Source organism: Gnatocerus cornutus, chromosome 7 (genome assembly GCF_029298725.1).
Source record: "Gnatocerus cornutus isolate USDA-ARS CGAHR chromosome 7, icGnaCorn1.1, whole genome shotgun sequence".
NCBI lineage: Eukaryota > Metazoa > Arthropoda > Insecta > Coleoptera > Tenebrionidae > Gnatocerus > Gnatocerus cornutus.
The window spans coordinates 17,682,442-17,693,938 of NC_142239.1; the positions used below are offsets into that span (position 1 = coordinate 17,682,442).

General features: G+C 39.3%; 4 protein-coding genes across 4 annotated transcripts; all 4 read left to right on the forward strand.

The window, feature by feature from the left end:
* Window positions 1-308: 308 nt before the first annotated feature.
* On the forward strand, window positions 309-1,927 carry LOC148171914 (putative inactive peptidyl-prolyl cis-trans isomerase-like 6). Its single transcript, XM_088042380.1, has 7 exons — window positions 309-503; window positions 547-747; window positions 791-853; window positions 895-1,193; window positions 1,227-1,660; window positions 1,742-1,764; window positions 1,832-1,927. The coding sequence occupies exons 1-7, from the start codon at window positions 309-311 to the stop codon at window positions 1,925-1,927; spliced, it is 1,311 nt and encodes a 436-aa protein (XP_087898506.1).
* On the forward strand, window positions 1,885-4,303 carry LOC148171915 (F-box/LRR-repeat protein 4-like). Its single transcript, XM_088040925.1, has 10 exons — window positions 1,885-2,187; window positions 2,237-2,337; window positions 2,383-2,583; window positions 2,628-2,832; window positions 2,880-3,005; window positions 3,125-3,255; window positions 3,300-3,406; window positions 3,451-3,609; window positions 3,659-4,086; window positions 4,137-4,303. Exons 1-10 carry the CDS (start codon window positions 1,954-1,956, stop codon window positions 4,215-4,217), a joined length of 1,773 nt encoding a protein of 590 aa, XP_087897051.1. The 5' UTR covers window positions 1,885-1,953; the 3' UTR covers window positions 4,218-4,303.
* A 121-nt stretch (window positions 4,304-4,424) lies between these two features.
* On the forward strand, window positions 4,425-6,689 carry LOC148171916 (protein-lysine N-methyltransferase SMYD4-like). The gene is made up of 7 exons (XM_088040954.1): window positions 4,425-4,668; window positions 4,712-4,883; window positions 4,931-5,396; window positions 5,432-5,965; window positions 6,010-6,225; window positions 6,270-6,479; window positions 6,525-6,689. Exons 1-7 carry the CDS (start codon window positions 4,486-4,488, stop codon window positions 6,631-6,633), a joined length of 1,890 nt encoding a protein of 629 aa, XP_087897080.1. The 5' UTR covers window positions 4,425-4,485; the 3' UTR covers window positions 6,634-6,689.
* Window positions 6,690-8,183: 1,494 nt separating this feature from the next.
* swi2 (Protein singed wings 2) lies at window positions 8,184-11,238 on the forward strand. Its single transcript, XM_088041419.1, has 5 exons — window positions 8,184-8,262; window positions 9,830-10,242; window positions 10,284-10,762; window positions 10,811-11,011; window positions 11,056-11,238. Exons 1-5 carry the CDS (start codon window positions 8,246-8,248, stop codon window positions 11,236-11,238), a joined length of 1,293 nt encoding a protein of 430 aa, XP_087897545.1. The 5' UTR covers window positions 8,184-8,245.
* Window positions 11,239-11,497: the final 259 nt, after the last annotated feature.

Genomic DNA, 11,497 nt, shown 5'->3' on the forward strand with positions numbered 1-11,497 from the left:
AATTTACATAAGAGTTGCGACATTGAAGATTCAGGATTAGTGGCTTCAATGTGATCATATTTTTTTTCTCTTTGCAACAGCGTAAATCCCAGAAAGTGAAAGTTATTATTAAAACAGAAATTAATCATAGCCCTATCATTTTTATTTATGAGTAATTCTGCGCGGCTCAATTTATGTAGTCAATTTCCGTTCCCAGGACTAATCTAGTACTACTAAATCCGGTATGCGCTAACATGCGTCATCACCTCTACGTGAAAAAAAGCGCGTAACAATTAAGACGAACGTCATTTTCAAAACAAACTGTCATAATGGACAACGAATTTTTTTTGTACAACCGTCACACAACTTTATCAAAATTCAAAATTGTGGGCTTTCTTCCAAGCACGGAGTTCCAAAAATGTCGCTTTTTGGTAGAAAATCTCCACGTTCATTACCCGAAACTCTACGACAAACCTAAGATTAGAGCCTTGCTGAATTTAGATTGGGACGAATTTTTGACTGAGGTAAAATCACAAGAACTGCACTTGTTTGATTTGATTGAATTAGATGAAACGGACTGAAGGGAGAGCGTACTATTTGCTGCCGAGTCCTGTCGCTGTATACTTAAACGGGGACTTCCTAGGGGGTGACAAGGAATTGGTTGATTTCATGATGGAAAGGTACCACTTCAAAATGGAGTTGAATTTTGATGAGATCGTAGAAAAGGAACTAATAAAATACTTTGAAGACTACATCGACAACTACAAGGTACGGATCATGTAAAATTTATGAAACTAAGTGAAATTTTCAGAGGAAGTTCGCATTCCTGACTATTTCGATAGATGAGCATGTCGTCGGCTCCATGCTCTTCATGGTAAGTACCAACATTACCAACTCCTTTATTTCCCATTTCAGTTGTATAACGACTTGGTTCCCGCAACCTGTGACAATTTTTTGTACCGTTGCTCGAACCCCCAGTTGGGACAAGGATATAAAGGTACCAGAATCCACAGAATTGCTAAATACAGCTGGATTCAGTGTGGGGGTCACAAGCTTGAAGACCCTTCTATGATTTGTGAAAACTTCACTGTGCCCCACAACCGAAGAGGAGTCCTCTCAATGTGCAATAAACAACATCACGAAAAAAACTCAAGCCAGTTTTTCATAACCCTAAACCCAACTTCATGGATGGACTACAACTACGTCGCTTTTGGGTACTTTTCCTAGAACTTCCGTCATTTTTTCAGTCAACTTATTCAAGGTGCCGAGATCCTAAATCTCATTGAGAAAATTCCAACGAACCACGAGAACCCAACTCGAAAAATCGAAATCGTGAATTGCGGGGAATTTTCTCTTTGTCCCATTCCTGATGATGAATACATTAATGTTTTGAATCCACCGATTGAGAGTCTCTTTGAAGCTCCGAAGAGTGACGACGTTGATTCCGTCCTGAACGAGGATGGGTACACTTCTGGGAAGTACTGCCTGAAGACCGATTTGAGAGGATATTTTCCGGTTTCGCGGTATTCGCAGATGTTTGACGATTACACAAAACATATACACGAAGACGTGGAGGAGCAAGAAATCGGTCAAATTAAGCCGACGAAGAAAAAAACGGTTGCTCATATGGAACCCGAAGCATTTTTCACAGTTGAGGAAGCCACCAAACACGCCAGAGAAGGCACTTCTTACGTCAGAAAACATGTAATGATCTGAATAAATTTTTAACAATGAATAGTATTATTATTTTTTAATACTTTAGGGCTTCTGGTCTCTAAATTTTACGTTATATTGATCTTATTTCGGTACACCTAAAATCCAAATCAACTTCAACGGTTTTGTTAATATGCAGCCCGCGATATGTAAAATTTTGAGGACCGCCGACACATGTTCATGGTCACTGACTTTCACTGACGTTTCCAAATGTCACCTTGACGTCTCGAAGTGAGGTTAGGAACTGTCAAAAAAGTCACAATGCAGACTCAAGTAATCAAAAAAATTCGGACACTGAGAGACGATGAAAAACAGTTTTTCCCTGTGGAAATGATGGTAAAAAACATGAGCAGTTTGGAGCAATACGCTGAGAGTGTCATTAACTACACTTCAAAATATAACATAAGCTTCAGTATTTCTTACGCCCCTGAGAATTTAGTGGGGAAATACGTGAAATACCCCTCCTATGGGGACTTTGCGGAGACCTACATTTTGGTGGGTACACCTCTCATTTAGCTAAATAGTCCCTCATTGAATTTTCTAGAGATCTTATGGTACATGGTGGAAAGAAAGTGAGGCCTACCAACAAGAATACATGCCCCAGGATGTCGACCCTTTGGGGGCTGAAGACTACGTTACTTTAGGGTAAAAAACATACCAAAACAAACGGCAAACTCACTTTTTTTTTAGATTTGAATATGCGGTGGTCCCCCGCGATATCTGCATTTATGAAACTTACAACCCTGGAGCAGTGGTACGGATCTGGGGACGCTTTAGCCACTTGGAGTTAAGTCAAAACTGGCATTTACTATGGGAAGGGCCCCCACAAATCTGCCCTGAAGAATCTCGAAAATTTCACCCAACAATACGAAAATTAAACTGTCTGATTAAGTGAGTTTCGTCCCTTTTTTCTTAGTTCTAAAAGATTGTTTTAGCGAAGTACGTTTAGAACTTAATCAGAGTCATTTGAAGTATCACACTTCTATTGATGCCGTCCTTTTGGGGGGGTTTGAGCCGCAACGTCCTCTCCAACAACAAATTCTACAAAATAACTTATTGAAATGGGGCGTGCAAAATGAGCCGGTGGAAGAACAAGGTGAAGGTAGCTCTGAAAATTGGGATTTTTTCGCGCGGTTGCCTGTACTGTAGTCACCTCAGTGCTACCAATTCTAATCTTTGGATTTCAGCATGAGGTGATTTTACACATTTTCCAAAATTTGGATTTGAGGTCGTTGAGTAGGTGCGCCCAAGTCAACAAACAATGGAATGAGGCTATTGAGGATCCTATTCTCTATCAAAATTTAAGTTTAAAGGTACCAAAAAAAAACGACATTTCGTAGGCCTTGCACTTTTTTTCATGTTGGCGGCAGTGTTCAAGGGCTATTTAGCCGCAATTTTAATATGACAGTTGGCAATAATGACATTGTTTTAGAGGTACTGGCATAAAGTGAACGCCACAAACTTACAGTACTTCACTAAGAGATGTAAAGGAGTGAAAAAACTAGATCTGTCTTGGTGCGGAAACAATGATAAAACCCAGAAATTTTGCGTTGCATTTATTCAGTAAGTAGTTGGTACCCCTGACAATGAGTGATTGTAATTTCCAGGTTTCTCAAAAAGTGTTGCCAACACTTAACTCACTTGTCCCTATGTCACTGCGATTTTGTAAATAACAACGTTTTAGCTAGAATTGTATCGTGTCAGGATCTAACAGGTGATAATTCCTCAATTTTTATTAAAATTCACGTCTTTTCGTAGAGCTGAGATTAAGAGGGACAAAAGTCGACTTTTTCGCATTCCAAGAGTTGGCAAAACTGTCAAAGTTAGTGACTTTGGATTTGTGTTTCACTAATGTAACCGACCACGATTTAATCTCCATTCTTAAGGCCAATCTTGGCATAAAACACATAATATTGGGTAAGACCATGCGGCTCAAAATTGTGTTGTTGGTAACACTGAATTGTAGATTTTTGTGAGAGCTTAGAACATTTGGACCAAGTGGTCGAAACTGCTGCCAACTTTAACAAAAACTTGACCACGTGGAGCTCGTTCAAAACCACAACGCTAACTTCGACCGGTGGTTTACATTTCGCCAAGTGTACCAACCTAAAGGAACTAGATCTGGGGTGGTGTTTTTTATTTGCTCATCCAGGCGATTGTTTAGAAAGGATCGCCGTGAATTGTGTGCAATTAAAAAGGTTAATTATATCGCAATGGAGAGGTGTCACCGATCAAATGCTCTTGCCTCTACTCAAATACTGCAGAAACTTGACACAAATCGATTTATTGGGTATTAAAAGTATTACTGGCGACATCTGCGAAAAGATGTTGATTTTGCTACCGAAATTAAGATTACTGGATATCAGTTTCTGTGATTGTATTGTAAACGAGCAGGTATTTACACGGTTGGTAGTACTGGATTTGGTGATGTTTTTGTTTTGTAGGTTGTACTGTGGCGCCAAAAGTACCCTCACGTGACCATTCAAAGAAGCTGCCAATATGTAGTCATGGATTACCTGAATTAATTGTGATTAGACTCTAATGTGATATGTATTTAAGTACAATAGAAAAGTATGCTAGTGCCTAATACAAAATTCCACAGAGCTACCAACAGATTTCTCATTCCAAACCCTCCTCAAACGCATCACACTTTTATGTCCCACAGTGATACCAATCTTGTTGGAAATAAAAATAAAATCTGCCGCAGTGTTTATTTTTATGTCCCCACATCAGTTCTTAAAATACCTATCTAAAGTTAGCCGCAGTTGAGTTCGACCACGTGAAATTCTGAAAATGTTTTTTGATCCACAATACATGCAATTATGTAGCGAAAAAACGTTACAAACCAACAAAGAAGGTTTTTTCTTGCAGTTTGCACAAATGGTTGCTGAAAATGTGGGGGAAAAATGGGTCAAAAACTTTGGTAAATTAAAAAATAATAAAGAAAGAATCAGGAGAGTTTATGAAGATGATAAGGTAAGCCAAGACTCGACTTCTGGTAATTAAATGCTGTCTTCAGATCAAGGAAAGTGTCTGTGGTTTTCTGAGCAATGTTCAAGAAGTGTATCGAAAGAAGTGTGGTCAAACTGCGAGGACACGTCTAGGGGAAGCTGAGTCGGCTCACAAAAACGGGGATCTAAAGAAAGCTCTCAATTTGTACAGTCAGAGTATTCTAAAGTGTCCACCTACAGGTAGATTCAAAACGAAACTCTAAATTCCTGACGCCGCAAAATTTCAGATCCAAACTTGAGCCTCGCTCTTTTAAAACGAGCGAAACTCCTCATTTCTTTGAACGAATTCAGCAACGCCCTCTCCGACATCCAATTATCTCTCAAAGAAAAACTCCCTAACACCTTCAAATTCGAAGCTTTCTGGTCGATGGCGATCTGCTACAAAGCTCTAAAAGAAGAAACCAAAGCTAAAGTTTCCCTCAACTTGGCTGAGAAACTCAGTAGCCCCAAACTCCTGACTCTGTTACATCAAAGCATGCAAGTACCGTACCAACCGGTGACAAAACAACCCAAACAACTCCCTCTAGTTATTTCCTCCCACAAACTCTCCCAGAAAACCTCCCCAGAAATGGGTCGCTACGTCGTCTCTAACGCTTTTATTAAAACCGGAGAGACTCTAGTGGTGGAGCCGCCGAGCGTTGCTTGCCTCTTTCCTGAAAAATTCGGCACGCATTGCCACCACTGTTTCGCTAGGTGAGTTGGAGGAGCAGTTTGTGACACTGTTACAGGTTTCTAGCTCCTGTAGGTTGCGCCGACTGCGCGAGCGTCGCATTCTGTGACGCCTCCTGTCGGGACGCCGCGACGCCTTACCACAAATTCGAATGCAAATTTCTAGATTTGCTCATCGGATCGGGGATGAGCGTCCTCTCTCTTGCCGCGCTGAGAAGCATTACCCAGAAAGGGGTGAAAGAGTGTCTTGAAATTTATAAGAAAAAGAGCTACTTGAACGAGTTCTGTACGAATTGGAGTAAAAGACCAGCGGGGGATTTCCTCCAGAGGACTTTAATGGCGGCGTTTTTATTGAGGTGTTTACAGAAGAGTGGGTACTTCGGGAGGGATGGAGCAGTACTACCAACCGAGGATGAGTACAAAATTGGGGAGATGCTTTTACTCCACTTGCAGGTTTTACAGTTCAACGCGCACGAGATCTACGAGACACTCTATGGCGAAAATTTGAAAGTTGGCAGGCCTGCGGACATCGGCGTGGGAATTTACCCAACTGTATCGCTCTTCAACCACGATTGTTACCCGGCGGTCACGAGGTACGTCCCTAACTTTTGTCGTCCAGTATAACCACAAATTTTAGGTATTTCGTCGGGAAAGACATCGTAATCACCGCTCTGCGCCCTTTGATTCCTGGCGCCCTAATCGCTGAAAACTACGGCCCTATATTCACCCATCGTAAATTAATCGACCGCCAAAGGTCTTTATCGGCTCGATATTGGTTTAATTGTCGCTGTAATTCCTGTGTGGAGGATTGGCCAACTTTGAATAATGAGTCGACCCTTGTTAAACGTGTCAGGTTGTCCCAGTTTCCTTTAATTGCTTGCGAAAACCTTAATTTAGGTGCCCCACAGGTGATTGCCCAAGACTGTTTAATCTGGGCGTTGATAATGAAAAATGTTCGAAATGCGGAAAAGACGTTTCTTTGGAGGATCACATCGAGAAGTTAAAATGGTGTGAAGAGAAATACGAAGAGGGTAATAAATTATTTGAGGGTGGAAAAGTAGAAGAGGCCATTAGCGTGCTGGTGGAAGCTTTGGATGTTTTCCATAGGTGCGTTTGTACGATTTTGGGGTTGAATTCAAGGTTTGTTCGTAGGGTCTCCGCGACGCCTCACAAAGAGACGCATTTGGCCGAGGAGGTTTTAAGGGGTTGCTTCGCAAATCTCGGGAATTCTTCAGAAAGTTTGGTAAAAACAGAAAAATGAGCTGTTTTGTTACACAATTCACACCAAAGTGATTATTAAAGGTGTTTTTACCGTAATTGTTTGTCTTTTTATTTCGTAACTTTTGTAAGGTATTACTAAATAAAGATAAAATATCAAAGAACATAAATAGAATAAAAAGCAACTGATAAATACTTTTATATTAAATTTCATATGAAGTGATTCCGACGACGAAGCTCCTTACTAAATGAAGAAGCAACGTCCAACGCAGACTTCCACGAACTCCTCTAAAGTTTAAGCTGCAGCAACTTCCATCGTAATGAATTTTGATTAAAACTCCAAACTAAAGACTAGTTTAATGTAGAATTGAAGCTTAAGCTCATTCTGTAAATTTGCCGTGTCTTACCGAACTGCATCGTCTGTTTTGAGGTTTATTATAAATACGTTCGTTAAATTTAATCAACAACCTGACGATGACAGAGTTGTTAGAACATGTTAACGTAATAGAAAATCCCTGTTTACCTTGTTGCTAATAGAAAAAATTATGGGGCAAATTGATGATCATAACGGAATTAAAATAATGAAACGATAAGTATTCCACGTGGACCTTAAGAAAGGCGAACTCTAATTACGCCAATGAGATTATCCGCAGATTCATGTAATCCACACTTACCTCATTACAGCTCATCTTGTAGCCATAACGAGCGATTCTTATTTCTCTGTTCAAGGTAATGAAGTCCCATTTTACCTTATTTAGCTTGTTTTTTCCATAACAACACGAAACACAAAGTGACGTTTCAATGGAATGAAATATGAAAATTATTATGTAAATTGGTTTCTCCCTTACTCAAAACACATATAAATAGGAATAGGAACTCGTTGGGCTATTTAAATATTTATGGGCTTAATGTAGTGCAATGATAAAAAGACTGACGTCACGTCGGATTCTAGTGCAAAAATAGGCGAAGGACATGAAAAGTAATAAAATAAAAAAATTAGTGAAGTATTCAACTTGCTACATATTGCTAGCATGTGAAAAAAGTTAATAAAGTTTCTCCAGGAAATGAAGTTTCTCGATAGTGCTTTTATTTGTTTGAAACTTGGGTTATTTTCATTCCTATGTTTTATTCGAGGGGTATAAAAACGTTTATAATTTGTGACTCAAAATCAACCGTTTCGTTGCAATTAAAGGAAAAACCAAAATAAAACTGAACAAATACTCCCCATGCACTCAACTTCTTCATCAAAGCTGTTAATTATCTGAGAGACTCTCAATTTCCCCGATTAAAGCAACAGAGCGAATCTGCAATGTTTATTTTTCCCAGCATAAAAGTGGTTCTTTCGTTTTCAAAAATTTCTACGAAATCCATGGACGCGTCAAGATTAAACCCAAACAAATCAATACCAGTGAACGGTCGCGAATTTTTTTCCCCCCAAAAACAACTTTCCCTTTTCATCGCTCATATCACATGTTGATCTTGATCTTGAAAACCGACGTCATTTCGCGCAATTAGTACCCATTTGGTTCACCTGAGCACATCACCTTGATTCTCTGAAATCTGTACGCAGCTACCAACGGTGAAACACCGGTTTTCAGTTTTCAGTCACTGAAACTTGAGCGGAAAGTGAAAATGTGTCGGCGCGCTTCCACAAAATGTTAATGATATTTTGGTAAGTGGACGCAAATAATTGACCCGATTTAAGATGCACATTCAGATTCGCGACGTACGTTCTAATCCTGATAAGGTTTTTTATAAAAAGTGAATAAACATTGGGTAATTTGTCGGGATTAAGTTGGCTGCCGTGTTCGGATTATGTGGGAATTCTTCTACAAAATTTTCATGTAATTACAAGATTATAGAAATTCTTCGCGTTTTCACTAAACGATTTTCTTTTATTCCGGAGATAAAAGCAGTCGTGATTGAATTTCAAGAGATGAAAATAGTTCATTTCGATTCAATCAATGCTGAATTACGGTTAAAAATTGCAAATGAACACTTGTTTCTAAATCACGGTTTGCGTATGTTCAACTTCAACCGCTCATTATTTGTACAAATTGAAACGGATAATTAACATTTATGCGCAAAATGCATACCCAAATATAGTGACGTCAGCAAAATTTAATCCACAACACAACACAAATAATTTATTCGTGTGTATTCAACAATATTTTAGTTATTGTTTGCTAGGATCAGTAATTATTGGTTTATTAACGCTGCAACGCCGAGAGAAATGTTCATATTTTTAGTATTATTTGTTCTGCAATAACGTATTTTTTGGTTGCAATGCGTTTGTTTGTTGCTTCGTCTATTAACAAATATTCCGCTTGAAGTTAATTTTAATTGCTCTGGAAAATAAACGGGCGCATGATTAGCAATTTTTCGATAATTCAAGCTTATAATTCTCTGAACTAAACTAGAAAAAAAGAAGAATTCTAAATTTGGTGCCAAAAATACTTGGTTTATTGTTAAATCTTCCCTATGCCAGAATTCATATTGCCTTTCTCTTGCACGTTCCGTCAAATTTAATATTTCACTACGAGTTTCGCCACTGAAAATGGAAAAATTAAAATACTTCCAGCGAACGTGGATTTCAAGGATACGACGCCAGGAGCGCTCTGGATATTAACGTGAAAATATGTTTTTATTTCAGTAACCTTCTCCAGTTAAGCTGCGGAAAAGCTTTTATCTAAATCCTGCATTGTTTTTTTATACAATGAAAATAGATTTACTACGCACATTGAAGTTTTACCCTCCCATGTGATTTATTCCCCGTTTTCACGCAACCCATCATGGTTACAACACCCAACCGCACCCAAAGATTCTTTTAAATTCTATCATTGCACAACAATTTCCATCGATTCGTGATTTTAAAAGCATTTTTGTTCCGTGAGTCGAATGCATTTATCGTTTCAATTTGGTTATAAAAATCCATTTGGGAGTTTCCTCTGATAAAAAGAGCGTTTGATTTTTTATTAAGAAGCGATCGAACAATATGTAGCCTGGATATTATTAAGGACAAGGCTGCGCAAAGAATATAATTAGCGAACATGTAATTATATCTAATAAATGGAAAATTCGTTTAGAGAAAGTACCACAATCATTGAAATATTTTCGTGACGTTGAGTGCAAGACATCCTCATGAATGAACTGAAAAAACCTTGACCCAAGGCAGTCTACTTCAATCTCCCACACTGGGCACTGACCTAGTAGCCCATTTTACTTTACGACTTTTTCAGGATCCTCTTTCTTGACCTAGCCCGGACCAAAAGCGAGCCCAGGAGTTGCTACCTCCAGAGTAAAGAACACTTGACCTGCGTTAAGTACCTCAGTACTGAAAACTTTCCCGACGATCTAAAAATTTTAGAGTTTCATGACATTCAAGACGAGGAACTCGATTTGAGGTACTTCCTCAGAAAGTACCGACAAGTTGAAAATGTCTCGATCTACGACGGCAACATCAGCAGGATCAAATCACCGGCGTCAGACAATAAGATAAGAACTTTACAGTTGGTGAGGGTCGGGGTCGAGAACATTGGTAACACTTTCTTGAAGAATTTTCTCCAATTGGAGACACTGGATCTACAGGGGAATTATTTACAGACTTTGGAGGATCTGTCAATACCAACTCTTAAGACGTTGTATCTGAGTGGTAAGTTGTACGATGTTTTGGCTCGCTATAACTCTATCAAGGTAACAGATGGAACTGCTCTTTGGACCTCGCTTGGGTGCTCAGGTTAAGCGACACCGTCGTCAAAGATCTCAAAAATTTGACTTGTTTTGGACCTGTCCATGCTTCGAAAAGTCTACAAACAATAGCACGTTTCTCTGAAGACCTCAAAGAAAAGTGCCCCTCTTTGTGCATCTGCACCATTCCCAAAGTCGTGCATTTAAAAATGAACTCCAAGCACTTGGAGCCTATTATTGAAGTCAACTGCTCGTATCGAGGTCTCACCCAGTTGCCTTTGAATTTACCCCCTAAATCTAGGATCATAAGGCTTGAAGGTAACGAAATTGAAGATCTAAAGGCCATAAAGAACGACTCCGTTTACAAACAGGCCTTCGATGTATACCTAGACAATAATAAGATTGATAATATTCAAGAACTGGAAGGATCCTACTTCTTGCGGCATTTCCGAGTATTTTCTTTGAGTGGGAATCAACTGACTGAGGTAAACTTGTAAGTGGAATGATGTTCAAAGTAATAGTAAGAATTTCAGGTACCGACTTACGCCCTGGATAACGCTCTGGAACAAAACCCCCACGCGCTAGGATTATTTTTGGGAGGAAACCCTTGGAGGTGTGACTGCATCTTTACGCCAGTTTTCCAGGAAATGCTCCAGAAGTTTGCTTCCCAAGTCCGAGATCTCAGAGAAGTGAAATGTTCCTACGTGGAAGGAGACGAAAATTCCCTACTACCGGTAAGACAAACCCACAGAAATGTTCCGTACAACATTTTTTCCAGATTATCGAACTCTCAAGGAGTTCCGTCTGTAGACCACCGTCAGACTACTCGGTCCAGGCGCTGGATCTCCTCAACGGATTTCTAGCAAGCTTGATTTTGCTAATTCTGGGGAAGCTGGCGTATGATTATTATTATTTTAAGAAATCGGGACGGCTTCCTTGGATTGTGATGAAAATGCCATAGTTTGAAAGTGATAATTATGTATACAGGGTCCGGCAACACTTGTGTCCACCCCTAAAATCGTCTTTAATTTTAAAGATAAAATTTTGAAAATTTGCATACGCTTATAGTTGACAAGGCTCTAGAAGCTGACACAAAAATTTGTTTTTATATCACGGATTCTTTGGCGTCGCGACGCCTAAAGAGTTTAATTTTTAGCGATTTTTGGCTTTTTGCGGTAATATTAGCGAATTCAATTTTTTTTCAACATAACTGTAATACA